This window comes from Phocoena phocoena, chromosome 1 (genome assembly GCF_963924675.1).
Source record: "Phocoena phocoena chromosome 1, mPhoPho1.1, whole genome shotgun sequence".
In the NCBI taxonomy this organism is placed as follows: Eukaryota; Metazoa; Chordata; class Mammalia; order Artiodactyla; family Phocoenidae; genus Phocoena; species Phocoena phocoena.
The window spans coordinates 4,705,895-4,721,863 of record NC_089219.1 but is presented as its reverse complement, the minus strand read 5'-3'; the positions used below and the strand labels follow the sequence as shown (position 1 = coordinate 4,721,863).

Here is a 15,969-nt window from a genome sequence, read left to right as displayed (position 1 = left end):
TAGAAAATTTTTTAATTTGTATACAATGTTTTTAATATCTTAGACTTTCTTATTCTCAGATTTGTTGTTCTTTTCATGGGAAGTAACGAGGTAGGAATTTGGCATTTGAAGATGCCCCAGGTTCAAATCCTGTCTCTGACACTTATCACCTGTGGCCTTGCACAAGAGACTGCAGCTCTGTGCTCCTCAGTTTCTTCATCTGAAATGGAGAAAATGGTGCCTACTCACTGTTAAGAAGGTTAAATGGAAGAGTTCCTGGCACATAGTAAGCGTTCATAAATGTTTTTTATTATCAATGCAATACCTCTTATTTTTCTAAGGATATTACCTATAGATTTCTCGCCATTTTCTTTGGCATTTGTATTCTGTGCTTCTTTCTGATCTTTACTTGGTTTCAGACTTTGGTGTTGGAGGTTTCCCTCAAATGTCTGGTAGTCCTTGGCTGTCTGCCATGAAGAGTGAGGCGGTGAGGCTGAGTAGACACTGCATGTTACTTGGCCGGGCTCGTCCCCGATGGGCTTAACTCTGGGGTGTTTGGGTGGAGCACCCACGCGCACACACCCCACCCAACCCCGCCAAAGGTTAGCGTCCAAAGGCTTCCTCTCATTAGCAGGTGGTTTTTCTCTTGAGAAGAAACCTCCAGTCTCCCGCCTGGCTGCCAGCAGTCTCATAGCTGAGTGGGGTAGGAAGTGGAGGCTGGGACCATTCAGCGTGTAGTCCACCTCAACCTATTTCCAGTACGGGCCCCACTCCCCCACTGCTGTGCCTGGAATCCCTTCATGTGACTTCTCCAAAGAACAAGCCTCTGTCACTTGGCTCCTTGGGGGAGTGGGCAGGGGTCCACGTTTCCGCGACTCCTGGGGTGCGTGGTCCCTCCACCTCCTGACCAGCAACACTTAGGTTTCAGTTTTCTCTGCAGAATCAGTTACCATCTCTTCATCCTTTTCCAGTTTCTAAAATTTGGTTAACACCTCTTATCTGTCACCTTTAGTTATCCTGTTCTTTTTGTCTTTGGCTTTGTCATTCCTTTATTGTTATTTTGGGAGGGCGGAGGGTTTCAGGAGGACACTGAGATAAACGTGTATTTTAATCCCGTTGATCTAACCCATCCAAATTTATGTATTGGAGATAATTGCATTAGAAAGGACTGTGTTATTTATCCATAATCATGAATGAGATAGAGGAACAAAAACTGTGTCAGCTGCAGCTTCTTTATTTAAAAAAATGATCCGGTAGCCAGAGGTTGGGGTAAGGGGAGGGGGGCGGGGAGGAGGTAGGAGCCATTGCAGAAGGACCACCAGAGGGATCCTTGTGGCAATGGGAGTGTTCTGTGTCTTGAGTGTAGTGCTGGATACATGAACCCACATAGGCGATTAAGTGGTATAGAATTAAATATACAACCACAGGTGAAAAAATAAAAATAAATAAAACTGAGGCGATCCGAGTTAGGTCGGTGGACTTGTCAGTGTGACTATCCGATTTGGGATAGTTTGCTGTAGTTTTGCAAGTTTACCGCTGTGGAAGGCAGTACTCAGGGTCTCTTGTTATTTCTTATAACTGCATGTGCATCTACAATGATCTAAATAAAATACTCAGTCATAAGTAAAGACCCCAAAGCTAGTAAGTTAACTCAGCTACATCACAATATGTTCACCTACTAAAAATTCAGATTCTCAGGCTCTGCCTCAGAGCAAATAAATAGGAGCCTATCAGTCTGCTACCTGGGAATCTGTATTTATACAAGTCCCCACCCCAGGAATTCAGATGCGTGGCTGAATTTGAGAAGTATTGCAGTAGTCTGCAGATGAGAGAACAAACAGGTATCTTTTTTACATTGTTTTGTTATCAGTTAAAGAAAAAAAGGGTTGACTTATGAATGGAGTATTTGGTAGTCCGGGAAGATGGTGATCCAGTGGGGTTGTAGTTTACAGGTTACAATGGGCTCTTAACAGGTAGCATTCAGCTACTTCCTCTTGTGTTTGGCTCCTTAAACCTTTGAATCTTATCAGTTTGTGATTTTCATTGAGTAGCTCAAAACTTGAGAAACTAATAGATTGTTTTTACAACCTGTGTTATACTCGAATGACTGACCTGATTGAAGATAGTATGAAACTGTGGGGTGTGTTCCCCGTGGAGTCTGTTAGCTCTGCTAATTGGTGGGAGGGGTGACTGTCCCATGCTATAGATTGAATCTTTGAGCTCCAAAAAAAGTCTCAAAGGTCTCAGTTGAAAATCTGCAGCTGCCGGCTGTCCCACTGACAGTTTTTCAGCAGTATCTTCGTTGTATGGAGCTAGATGATATGAAACTCAAATTTCAGTGTCCATAAATAAAGTTTTATCAGAACATAGCAAAGCTTATTCATTTACAGATTACCTGTGGCCGTTTTGCACTACAGCAGCAGAGTTGAGCAGTTTCCAGAGCAGTTGCCCACAAAGCCTTAAGTACTACCTGGCTCTTTACAGAAAAAGTTCGACTACCCTGCTCTAGAAAAATAAGGTGAGATGTGCTTGTAGCAGGGGAAAAAAATAAAGAAAATGCTTTAAAAGTTTTGTGATTTGCACTTAATAGCAAAGATTACCTAAAAGTATTTTCCTCTGTAAACTCTTTATATGAAAAAATTTGATTTAATAACGATTTAATAATAAAAGGACATAAAGGGCTTCCCTGGTGGCGCAGTGGTTGAGAGTCCGCCTGCCGATGCAGGGGACGCAGGTTTGTGCCCCGGTCTGGGAAGATCCCGCGTGCCGCGGAGCGGCTGGGCCCGTGAGCCATGGCCGCTGAGCCTGCGCGTCCGGAGACTGTGCTCCGCAACAGGAGAGGCCACGGCAGTGAGAGGCCCGCGTACCGCAAAAAAAAAAAAAAAAAAAAAAAAAAGGACATAAACTTGCATATATTGAGCTAGAAGCTGTTGGAAGAAATCTAACCCATTAATTTATCCAGAGTTAGAGTTTATCTTTTCTCTTTTTTCTTTTTCTCGATCCTTTCTGATCCTCTGTTAAAATTCAGATCCAACTCTCATTCCTAAGTCATGACATCTCATTGTATGAAAAGCATGTTATGTTGAAAGTGAAAACGAATTGTAAGTTGCAGCCAAACCCCTGTTTGGCTCATAGAGAAGAAGTCTGTCTAGTTCTGGTGCTGTGACCAGTCCATTTTCAAAAGGTCATTTCCTGGAAATGGTGGAAGAGCAGATGGCAGGCATCTGAACCGCTCTCGGAAATAGTAGAAGGTGACAATCAGCCCCTCTCTGGGTGGCTCTTCAGGTGTGGCTGGCGTTGGAGCCTTGCATTCTCTGGGTCATTCTCTTTCTTTTTGGGGGGCGGGGGGGTCATTTTCCATAGACTTGGATCAACACCAAAGGCCACTGAGTCACAGAAGTCACTGGCTCATTGAAGTTTTCCACTGTTTTGGCCTTGTTTAGAGAAACAACAAAATAGCTGAGAAAATGATGCCTTCAGCACTATTTTTAAACTTCTAAAGTCTACTCTACCCTCTGGTGAATCCATTGATTGTCAGTGTGGAGTTAACACAAATGTTTATCATTTCAAAGGTTTTATTTGGGAAAGGAAAGAAAACCGTATTTAACGTTATTCTGGAAGTTTTAGCCAATATAATTAGACAAATAACAAGAGAGCGAAAAATATTGAAAGGGTTTTCATTGTTTGCATATGGTATCATTGCCTGTCTTTTAAAGAAGCAACTGAAAGCTGTCGGGGCTTGTGAGCTGAATGAGGTGGCTGATGACGAAACCCACACACGCAAGTCAGCGGCTCGTGATGCTGCTGCCATCGTGACCCTGCTTCCCTCCTCACCCAAGCACAGAGCCAGGGGGAGCCTGCAGGTCAGACCGAGTGGCTCTGCTCTGCTCTCTGGTGGCTTACGTCATTCATGGTCAGCCAGCATCCTGACGGTGACCTGTAGGCGGGGAGACCGTGTCATTCAACATCCAAATCAGGACATTTCTGAGAGTGAAAAGGGTGTTCAGAAGAAAGTCGCGGAAGTGGAATCCTTATTTTTGGCATACACTTACATACTTTAATTGGTTTACATCCTTCTCTGATATTTTGTGTCTGGTTACATGCTGCTGCATGACGAACCTCTCCAAAGCTTAGCGGCTTGCAAGACGAGTTGATTTTCTCCTCGCTCCTGTGGAGTGACTGGACTCGGCAGATGGTTCTTGCCTGGGGTCTCCCCATGCAGCCCAGTGGTAGCTGGGTCGTGTTGAAGATGGCATCTGCACGCCTGTGCCTCTCCTACACTGCAGCTGTGGTGGCCAAGGGTGGCCTGCCGTCTCTCGCAGGTGGCCTCTACCCCGGCTACCTTGACTCCCAGCCTGACAGTCTCAGGGTAGTTGGGTTGTTTCACGGTAGCTAGCTTCCCCTGGGGCCTAGACGAAGCTGCAAGGTTCCTTGTGACCTAGCCTTGGAGTCTGCGCCATCCCATCCTCTGCATCCTCTTGGGCAAAAGCAAGTCCTGGGTCACTGCAAATCGAGGAGGGGGCTCTGTGCAGGGCTGCAGTCCCAGTAGGCATGCCTTTGTGGGAGGCCTTCCTGGGATTCTCGAGTCCACGCTGTCACCGCTGTTTTTCTTTTTTTTTAATAAATGTATTTATTTTTGGCTGTGTTGGGTCTTTGCTGCTGCGCGTGGGCTTTCTCTAGTTGCAGCGAGCGGGGGCTGCTCTTCATTGCAGTGCGCTGGCTTCTCATTGCGGTGGCTTCTCATTGCGGAGCACGGGCTCTAGGCGCGTGGACTCAGTAGTTGTGGCTCGTGGGCTCTAGAGCGCAGGCTCGGTAGTTGTGGCGCACAGGCTTAGTTGCTCCGCGGCATGTGGGATCTTCCCAGCCCAGGACTTGAACCTGTGTCCCCTGCTTTGGCAGGCGGATTCTCAACCACTGCGCCACCAGGGAAGTCCCCCACCGCTGTTTTTCTGAAGAATGTCCTTTCAGTGTCTCTGTTTTTTTATTCCTTCATAACATTGCCTACCATATTCATACAAGGAGCAAATTTATTTAGTAAATTTGAAATTTTTGGCATATTTGATTCTTCTCTGTATACTGTAGTATTCTTTTTTTTGTCTTTCTTTGACTTATTTCACTTAGCATCCTTTTTTTAATTTGAGGTATAATTAATTTACAATATTATGTGAGTTTCAGGTGTACAACTTAATGATTCAAAATTTTTATAGACTGCTCTATTTATAGTTAGTATAAAATATTGGCTATATTTCCTGTGTGTCCTTGTAGCTTATTTATTTTATACATAGTAGTTTGTAACTCTTAATCCCCTACCCTTGTCATTCCCCTTCCTCCTTCCCCCTCCCTACTGCTAACCACTAGTTTGTTCTCTATGAGTCTGTTTCTTTTTTGTTATATTCACTAGATTGTTTGATTTTTTTATCCCACATATAAGTGATAACATACTGTATTTCTCTTTCTCTGAGTTATTTCACTAGGGATAATACCCTCCAGGTCTATCTGTGTTGTTGCAAATGGCAAACTTTCATTCTTATTTTTTTTTTAACATTTATTTATTTATGTGGCTGTGCCAGGTCCTAGTTGCAGCATGTGGGATCTAGTTCTCTGACCAGGTATCGAACCTGGGCCACCTGAATGCTGCTATGAACATTGGGGTGCATGTATCTTTTTGAATTAGTGTTTTCATTTTCTTTGGATATATAACCAAGAGTGGGATTGCTGGATCATATGGTAGTTCTATTTTTAGTTTTTTGAGGCGCCTCCATACTGTTTTCCACAGTGGCTGCACCAGTTTACATTCCCACCAACAGTGTACCAGGGTTCCCTTTTCTCCATATCCATTTATGATCTTCTGAATGCTTCAAGTTTAGATGTCACAAAACTATAGGAAGACCTTGTCAATTTCATTCCATTCCAGGAAAGGATATAAATTTAACCAATTAAAAATGACAGGGCTTCCCTGGTGACGCAGTGGTTGAGAGTCCGCCTGCCGATGCAGGGGACACGGGTTCGTGCCCCGGTCTGGGAAGATCCCGCATGCCGCAGAGCGGCTGGGCCTGTGAGCCATGGCCGCTGAGCCTGCGCGTCTGGAGCCTGTGCTCCGCAACGGGAGAGGCCATGACAGTGAGAGGCCCACATACCGCAAAAAAAAAAAAAAAAAAAGTGGTATCGTTAGTTGTGAGGTTCTTCTGCTAATAGAATTAACTTATAAATAGCTATTGCTTTACCTTCGTGCGTGCGTTACAAACCTTAGAATGGAAAAATGAGTAAAATTAACATAGAGGAACTACCATTTGATCTAAATGAAAAGTCATTTTTCACAGCTATATGTAAGTACACCTGCCACTACAGCCTCACTTTGGGTCACAGTCTTTAAAGAATGACTCACTGTTGAAAAAGATGCTAAGGCTTGATTTTCATATGGTTGGTGTGGATGGTCAGTTTTCATTAACTTTCTGAGAAAGTGGAAATTTAGTCCTAATTTTTTTTTTCATTGAACATACACTATGTTTAATCTCATTCCTGCTTGAAGCGTTCATCAAAAATGAAAGCATTACCCCCTGTCCTACCCCCCAGAAAAAAAAAAAGAAAAGAAAGAAACCTTGCAGATTTATATCAGGAGTTGCCAAGTTTGGCCCACTGCTTCTTATTGTGTGACCTATGAGATAAGAATGGTTTTTATATTTTTAAATGGTCGGGGGAAAAAAATCAGAAGAAGAATAGTGTTTTGAGATGTGAAAATTATCTGAAATTCAGATTTCAGTGTCAATAAACAAAGTTTTATTGGAACACAGTCAGGCCCAGTGCTTTGCTGGATAGTCTGACTGCTTTCCCCACAGCAGACGTGAATTGCAGCAGACCGTGTGGCCCACGACGCCTGAAGTATGTCCTGTGGCCCTTCACAGCCAGCGTGCCGGCTCCTGGTTTACACCATTCAGGAGATGGGGAGAAACCCCAGCAGCAGTGCTGACACTGCTCTCTGGTACCTTCTCTTGCAGGACTGGCCCACCTTAGTTTCCCACGCGTTCACATACACCTGGAGTTGCCCCTGGACATAGCCGACCGGGGGCTTGACAGCTTCACGCACGTCACAGGCCCGGGCACTGGCCACCTGCCTGATGTGCCAAACGGGCAGCAGCCTCTAATAGTTCTGCCGCCGCCAGCTGCGGCCGCGAGGGCTGTGTCTAGCCACCGTCTCAGCGGGCACGTGCGTGCAGTCCTGGAGTGGGAGGTGCTGTTCACGCCTCCTGGAAGGAGACAGGAGCAGAGTGATGGGTTAGCCTTGTCACCTCCTAGATTCTCCCTGCATCCCACACACCTAGCTGAGACGGTGGCCAATGCTAGAAGCACAGAGTGAAGGCTGCCACCAAACCCACTCTGGCTGCGTAGATTCGGACAACGATTGATGATGATAATACTGTTGGTGATGAAAATACTATTGGTGGTGATGTCACTTTGTTTAAAAATGAACATCTGGGATAACTGCTAAACCAACCAAAACATCAAGGTTAAACTGCTGTTATCCCGGATGAACCCCACCCGTAATGTTCTGCTATGTGAACAGCCACACCCAGCACCCCCCAGTCTCGCCTCCCTCCGCTCCAGCCCCAGTGGCCTCCACGCTCCTGAGTCCTGCAGGCTCATCCCTTGTTTCCCTCTCATACCCAGCTCACGTGTCCCCTTCTCGGGGAGAGAACACGTTCTCCCAAGCTCCTTTTGGGGTGATAGAAGTGTCCTGTATCGTGATTTTGGAGGTGGTTTCACAAGTGGACACACCTGTCAAAACTCATTAAATTGTACACTTCAAACGGGAGTGGTTTATATTGTTACATGTAAATTAAACCTCAATGAAGTTTGTTTTTTTTTTTAATGGGCTGCAGAGAATTTAATAAAAATGTGTGTGGGGTCATGTCTTTATATGTTAGATTAAGGTATCTGCCCATTTGTAAGGTCTTATGACGGTAAAAAAAAATAATAAACATTGATTTTCTGAGTAAAGAGCATTTTTATCAGCAAAATTTTAGCTTATTATTTCTTGAGAGAATGGGGTTCTGTTTCTCATAATTTAAGTCTCAAATTAATTTTAGGAGGTGGAACAATTTTTAAATCTGCCATTCTTTATTTGGTTTGCACTTCTTTGTCTTTGAAGGTATTTCTATATTTTAAAGACTCTTAAGGTACTTTGGTGACATAGAGTGTTTAGAATTGAACGTTAAAAGTTTTTAATCCATGTAGCTAGTTTCTAGGTGGTTTTCTGCGTTTGTGGGTTACATCCGGAGATGAGCGATTCAGAGCCATGAAAGAGGTCACTCTTCTTTTCCTACCACTTGTCCTTGGTGAGTCATCCGCCTGTGGACATGCCTGGCTTTCTGACTCTACGAGTCAGTGGTGCTCGACCACTGTTCGGGTTTCAACCATGACGTTTGTGCTCCGTGGGCTCGTGGAGTCCCGCGCACCCAATGAACGATGCGGCTGCTGAAATATAGAGTGTTGTCTTTCATCCCACAAATCCCAAGCCTGGTGCTGACTGCTTGTTTTTCTGCCCCAGGGGACCATCAGCGTTGGCATCGACGCCACTGACCTTTTTGATCGCTATGAGGAGGAGTACGAAGATGTGTCCGGAAGTGGCTTTCCGCAGATTGAAATTAACAAGATGCACATATCCCAGTCCATTGAGGTAAAGCACACAGATGCCTCCCCCAGTGCAAGGGGGCTCAGCGAGGGCACTCGGATTAATGAGATGTGCAGCTGGGATGAGAGAGTCTGCTCAGGGTTTTCTCATCTTTATTTATCAAAGGATGCAGTTAGCCGCTTAAAAAAAGAAGAGCTCCAGTCACGACCTTGTTCATACTGCTTTGCCAGCATGTCAGCAGCAAGGTGCCAGGGGTGCGTAGCTTCAGAGTCTCAGGGCTCTCCAGCAGGAAACTTTCGCTCACGCTCTAGAAGGGGGAGCCAAGGTCGTGACGATTTTAGGAGAGAAAGCAGCCCTCCGTGGGAAATTCCAAGAACCGGCCTTAGTTTTAAGGCGCACTCCTGTGTGCTGAGCCCTGGGGTCACTAAATGTCATCTTTCTGCCCGCTGTTTGGGTGTGACAGTGTGAGGCCATCCTGCTGACAGGGTGGGTCTCTGCCCCCCAGGCTCATGCACTTATTCTCCAGTGCATCAGCCTAGAGCGTGAAGTCCTAACTCAGGGAAACCTGCCCCCCTCTTGGGGCTTCCAGAGTCAGTCACTGCAGCCATGGCAAGGACTGGGAAGTCCCAGACGTCCTGCGTGGGGAGGCACGGGGTGAAGTTACCGTGCAGTCTGATGGCGCTGGGACACCGAGAACCAGCATCTAGCCCTGCGTCTCCCCTGGATTTTTGAAATTTGCCCATTAAAGCTTTTGCAAAACCTGACCTTGGTGGCCACGTGCAGTTCGGATGCCAGGGTGAGAGACAAGTGAGGCAGGTGAGGCAGTTCTGCATCCCTGCATGCTTGAACCATGAACTCACCTATACTTGTGGCCTTGCACTTGGGGTGTATTCGTCAGGCTCTGTCCTTGGCGCTTCCTGTTGCTTTGATTGATTTATTACCAGCAGGTATCATTTCCTAGGCACCCTTGACAGCTTCAGACACAGCCATCCTCTCTGGAAGCCTCTCAACCCAGAATGGGAACGGAGGGGGTTCCATTAACTTCGCGCTCCGACGAGTCACTTCTGCGAAGGGCTGGGGAGAGGTAAGAATGCCAGCGGGGGAGAGCGTGTTGTCCACTGCAACAGAACGACCTCAGTTGGCCACATCACTGTGTAAGAGTGCCAGCTGTCACACTTGCATAAGTTGGCTGTCCCCGAGAGAAAACTGTGTCTCATATCTGAGGATTGCTCTCAGTCTGCCAGGCAGCTCAAAGTTAGGATAGAACAAGAAGATATCCCCCTGATGCCAACCTCCAGAAATCCCACGTCTAGAAACTCAGCATCTGTTCCCTTAAGCAAAAACCTGTAGGCTGTTCCCTTCTCCTGCACAGTGCAGAAGGCAGGTGCCTCCATCTCAGAGCTCTGGTCCACTGCTTGGCAGTCATTAAGCAGCCAGTTGTGCCGAGCAAATTGAACTGCATCAAATTAACATTGAAGAGTTGCCCTGAAAGTCACCCAGAATAGTAATGAGGCAGCCAAAGCGGCTGGACTTCACGACTGCGAGTGCAGAACTGCTGGTGGGTTTAGCGTCAGCCCCCTGAGAGCCATCGCCGCTCACCTGTGGGGCCTGCAGGCGGTGCAGTGGAGCAGGTGGAAGTGCACCTGTGCAGCACGAGGGCGGCCGCCCCTGACTGCAGCGGGCACCGTGTGGATGGCCTGAGCCAGGGAGACAGGGACCCGGGGCCAGCAGCGCTCTCTTTGGAGGGGCTCAGGCCTCCTTGCGTCTGTGGAGACAGTAATCTCCCTTTGGCAAAGGTTAAGATGAGATATTAAGACTCTTCCACCCCTACTTTTAGAGCCCTGAGGGCCGATGGCATTGAATTAAATGAGGGAATTATAACCAGAGGAGCTTACTGTGCTGTGAGATAAAACACCATTAATTCTTTTTCTTTTTCTTTTTTGAACAGTTAGAATTTGGAGCTGGGGACCTGCAGGGGCCTTTATTTGGCCTAAAGTTGTTCCGTAATCTCACACCAAGATGGTAAATATGAAGAGATAAATGCCCTTTGGTGGTCCTTGTGGATTTAGGAGACCAGAACCTGTGTATTCTTTTTGTCAGAGTCATCTGCAGTTACGTCGTCTGTCCTGCAAGGTCACTGAGGGCAGACCCTGCAGCTGGCGTGGGGCCTAGGCCCTGTGCTCGTTGCAGAGAGCACTGGGTCGAGGGTGAGGGAGGTCTGCTTCTCGTCCCAGCCCAGGGCCAGGCTCCTGCCCTGCCTGGTCATCGTGGGCTGTGAAGACCATGATACACTGGAGGGGAAGCACTTCATAGGGAAGTGGGTCAGGGTCTGAAATACTTCCGGGTTGCGGCTCATTCCTTTGTCACAGAGAATGCGTGTTAGGTTCGAGAGGGGCTTTCGTCAGCAGCGAGGCAGCCTGATTATTAGGCCCATTCGTGTTATGCCAGAGCTGTAAACCCCACCACCTCTGCTCTCCTTCGTCTTTGCTTTGGCAGTGCTGAAGGACTGTCCCTCCTAGAAAACAGAGGTGAGGGCTTCCCTGGTGGCGCAGTGGTTGAGAGTCCGCCTGCCGATGCAGGGGACACGGGTTCGTGCCCGGGTCTGGGAAGATCCCACATGCCGCGGAGCGGCTGGGCCCGTGAGCCTTGGCCGCTGAGCCTGCGCGTCCGGAGCCTGTGCTCCGCAACGGGAGAGGCCACAGCAGTGAGAGGCCCGCGTACCGCAAAAAAAAAATATATATATATAGAAAACAGAGGTGTCCTTATTCCCCACTGAGCTCAGATAAAAGAATTGGGTGGAAGGTAAACAACTCTTTCCTCTGGGGGATAAAATACAGCTAAAGGAATTCTGGAACAGAGCACACGTTTGCAAAGAAAGGTGTTTCGCCTCCAGCTCCATGTGCGTCTGCATGCCTGCAGGGCAAGACTGGTAAAGGCCAGTGTGCAGGGCCGTCCCACGCAGAGTAAGAAGTGTCGTGAGAGAGAAGCTGTGGCTTCTCGACGGGTGCACATGAGCACAGCCCGAGCAGAGCTCCGAGAGCGGGGCTTCCAGGCAGAGAGGGGTACACTAGACACCCCAGCACGGGGGTCACCCACATGCTGGTTAGAACACGGCTTCTCAGGCCTCTGTTCTGGGACTCGGACCTGGCAGGTCTGGGAGAGGGGCAAGGGGTAAGGCTTTTAACCAGAACTCGAAGTGGGCAGTGTATGTACGTGTCAGCATTGTCCTAAGCTTGTCTGCTTGGGGTCGTCCCCTCTGATGCTGCTGATGGAAAGCACAGGTTCCTGCCCCCACCCCCAGACCTCTCTCAGGTCCCCTGAGATGGGGGCCTGGAATCCATAGTTTTATCAAGCACCCCAGGTCATTCTGAAGACTAGACACATTTAGGAGGCACTCACTGAGGAAAATCTGTGGGCTGTTTCGTTCTGGTTGAGCCTCAAAGTGTCTATCCATTAAGTGGTCACCCGAGTCTAGGTGTGGCTGGTCATCAGCTTTTGCAGGTCTGGAGATTGAATTTCATTGTAGTACCCGGCTTATCAGACTTGAGAATGCAGATTTATAAAAAAAAAGGGTGCCAGCTTGTTAATGTACAGTGTCTCCTCCTCCAGGTGCCCTAGTCCCTGGGTCAAGTTACTTTCAAGTCCAAACTGGTGACGAGAAGGTTATTAGTTGGTGGGTGTGCGTGAGCCTGGAGAAAGGCAGGCGGCCGGTGGGAAGTTCTCCATCTCCCAGGGCAGTGCCTGACTTGCTGCTCTGGCCCCAGAGTCTGTCTCTGTCTCTGTCTGTCTCTGTCTCTCTGTCTCTTTCTCTCTGTCTCTCTCTCTCTCTCTCTCTCTCTCTAGGACACGCTCCAGAAATATACGAAATCGTATTACTTTGATTAAACAGAGATCTCATTGTTTATGTTTTGATTGCTTTAAAAGCCACAGGGTGACTTTCTCTCTCCTCTCCCTGCTTGCCTCCCCCGAAGGACCCGAGTGTGGCTCGAGGGGAGAGTGTGGCTGCTGGCCGGTGCGGCTGGAGTGTCAGACGAAGGGGCAAAGTGGGGTTGGGGGTCTCTGCAGAGCAAGGAGTTGATTCCTCATTCGCGTGGCCTCGGGAAGAGGTCTGTGAGCACAGGAGAAAATGTCATCAGAGTTACCAAGTGTATTGTTATTTTAGGGGCACAAGCGAGGCCTCCAGAGCATAGGAAGGAAACAGGCATCTAGTGTATGACGGCTGTTCGCTGGAGGCAAGCTGCTTGCTCGTCTTTGAGCGGCTTGAGTGAAGTGCTGTGAGTTCCTTTGCTGTTGAAGTGAAATACCCCTTTTTATCCAGAAGATGGGGCTGACTCCCTCGGAAATCCACTTCAGAGCCCTTTCGGGGGATGGTTTGCTAGCTTCTCAAGTAGCTTTCGGTCAATACTTTGCAGCCCTGGGTGCACATCAGGATGGAAGGGCAGCTTTGAAAACGGCACTGATGCCTGGGCCCCCACCCAAAAAGAATGACTTGGTTGGTCCGGGGTGGGCCCTGGAGAAGGGCTTCTCAAGACTGGCTGCACGTTTGCGTCACCTGGCTAGCTCTTCCCACGCCAGGTCTATAAATCAGCACACCTGGGGGCAGGAGCCGACCATCGGCGTTTTCAGATTCACCAGGTGAGTCCAGCGTGTAGCCAAGCTTGGGAACCTCCGCAGGTGGCTCTGACTTGCGACAGGATTGGATCTGCTGGTTTAGGAGCGCAGACATGCAGGTGCCTCTTTGGCTGAAGTTGGAATGGGATGGGGGTGGGGAGTGCCATTTGGCGGGTGGGTAACTGGAGAGATTCCCTGGATCGCGGGCGGGGAGCCGTGGGAGTGATGGCGAGCAGGGTGTGGGCTGGCGGAGAGGACGGGGCCTAGCACGGCTGTGGCCACTGTCATCCAGGACCCTTTCTCTCTGTGTGTCCCCCCAGCTTTGTGACGACAAACTGTGCCCTGCAGTTTTCATCCCGTGGCATCCGGCCTGGCCTCACCACTGTCCTGGCCCGGAACCTGGACAAGAACACGGTGGGCTACCTGCAGTGGCGCTGGGGCATCCAGTCGGCCATGAACACCAGCATCGTCCGGGACACCAAAACCAGCCACTTCACCGTGGCCCTGCAGGTGAGGACAGCTCCAGGGGGACCCTCCTCCAGCCCCTCTGTGGGCCCCTGACCGCCCTCCCCCTGCTCACCCCCAAATCCAGCGCCCACATGGCCGAAGGGCGAGTTCTGTCCACCCACACTCAGGAGTTGAACACTGTTGTTCTCAGGCCCCCACGGGAGCTGTGTTCCAACTGCCCTAAAGCAAAAGGCCCTTTTCACCTTTCTGGTGAGAGAAGCCCACAGACTCGGGGTGGGAGAGAGCCGTGGTCAGTAAGTGGCGCCCCAGCAGAGTCGTGCGCGCCGGGGCCACGGTGGCCGGGCAGGAACGCGGGGAGCCAGCAGCCGCCCTTTGGCGGGCAGCCGCTACCCTTGTGAGAGCGCAGGCTCGGTGTGCAGGAGTTTCTGTTTTTCATGGGAAGTCAGAAAATGGTTTTTATTTGAAATCTCCCAGTTTTTAAACATTGGCTACTGGCAAATTTTCACACACTTTGTGGGACAGGGCGACCCTGCTTACTTCAGTTTCAGCTGCCTTCTTGCTTCCCTCTGTGTCTCCCCAGCTTGGAATCCCTCACTCCTTCGCGCTGATCAGCTATCAGCACAAATTCCAGGATGACGATCAGACTCGCGTGAAAGGATCCCTTAAGTGAGTCCTGGCCGGGCTGACGCGGGAGCACGCTTGATCTGTGTAGGGGTTTCTGGCAGTGGCGCTGGTTACCGTAAGCTGCCCGCGGTCGCGCCCAGGGTCCGGTGTCCTGACTCTTCTGTTCATTGACCAGGGGTCAGTGGTGAACGTCCTCCCTGTGGGTGGTTGGCAGGGCAAGAGAGAATTGGGGGTAGGGGCCCCGGCCTCTGGCCCGAGTGGCAGTTGCCCGTGGTGACTGGGAGGGACCCAGGAGGGATCAGAAGCGGAGGGGCCCTTGCTCGCTCACTGCGGTCTGCTCCTGCAGGGCAGGCTTCTTCGGGACGGTCGTGGAGTACGGAGCAGAGAGGAAGATCTCCAGGCACAGCGTTTTAGGTGCAGCTGTCAGCGTTGGAGTCCCGCAGGGAGTTTCTCTCAAAGTCAAGTATGTTGAACTCGTCTTTCTGGCCAGGGATTATCTGGCACCTTGTAACTCACCTGGGCTTTACCTACTTTAAGGAAGGAGGAGACTTTGCTTTGTGATTCTGTTCTTAGAGATGCGGTTGCTTCTGTCTGGGCGTGTAAGCAAATGTCAAGGAGTCCAAAAGCCCGACGTTCGCTCAGTGAGGTCTGAGTCTCTGCCTCAGAGAACCTCCCTGTGCCCCCCGGCCCGTCTCCCGCCCCGCCTGTCTCTTACCACCCTCTGCCTCCCCGATGGCCCGGGTGCGGGCCCCGCACGCCCGCTCTCCCACCCGGCTGCGGCCCTCACAGTGTGACGTGTACTGCGTGGTCCCCGGCACAGCAGCTTCGGGTTCTCTCTACCAGATCCTTCCCGCCTGCACACGGACCCCGTCTCCCCCGCCTGCCGGCCTCGCCGAGCTGCCTCTGGCTTCACCTGACTGGCTGGTTGCCTCTAAGCGGAGGCCCCACTGTCGGGCCCTGGTCGGCCTAGACTTACCCCCGGCGGTCTGATCTGGCATCCTGGCTTCAGTAGCATCGGGCTCCGGGGACGCTCACAGTTCTAGCTCCAGCTTGGCGCTCCCCACAGGCCTCCAGCTCATAGATCCCTCGTCCTTTCCCAAATCTCTCCTCAGATACCTCACAGCATCCCCATGTCACATCTGCAGCCCCGGTCCTCCCCCTGCCCTCGGTCACATGTGCCCTTCAAAGCCTGCCGTGTCTGGAGTCTCCCCATCTCAGTGCTCCATCTTTCCATGGGTTCTGTCCAGAACCCTGGAGCTCACCTTCACCACCCTTTCCCCACACTCCAAACTGAGTGTATCTCGGAATCCTCTTGGCTCTCGTCTGAAAGCACATCCTCAATCTGACCATTTCTCACAACCTCTGCGGCCACCGTCTCGTGGAATTACTAGTGTCCTCCTGACTGATCTCCTTCACCCTTGGGACACTTTTCTCCACACAGACAGTCTTTTAAAATCTAAGCCAGTGTATGTCAGCCTTCTGCTTAAAGCCCTCAGCGACTCCCTCGACTCAGGGCAAAAGCCGGAGTCCTCAGGACCCTCTGCGATCTGGCCTCTCACTGTCCTCTCTGCCCCCTGGTCGCCCCACTCCAGCCACACTGGCTGCCCCGGGACCACGCCGAGCCTGCTTCTGCTTCTGGGCTTAGCATCTGCCGTTCC

The 15,969-nt window shown here is 50.0% G+C and overlaps 1 protein-coding gene across 1 annotated transcript in view; it reads left to right on the top strand.

Annotated features, from left to right (window-relative positions):
• DNAJC11 (DnaJ heat shock protein family (Hsp40) member C11) overlaps positions 1–15,969 on the top strand; it is a 69,240-nt gene that overhangs the window by 45,763 nt on the left and 7,508 nt on the right. Inside the window, exons 5-10 of the mRNA XM_065878103.1 lie at positions 8,525–8,653; positions 9,570–9,692; positions 10,557–10,630; positions 13,540–13,729; positions 14,268–14,353; positions 14,658–14,774. Of these exons, the coding sequence (XP_065734175.1) occupies positions 8,525–8,653; positions 9,570–9,692; positions 10,557–10,630; positions 13,540–13,729; positions 14,268–14,353; positions 14,658–14,774 (719 nt within the window). The remainder of the gene's footprint in view (positions 1–8,524; positions 8,654–9,569; positions 9,693–10,556; positions 10,631–13,539; positions 13,730–14,267; positions 14,354–14,657; positions 14,775–15,969) is intronic.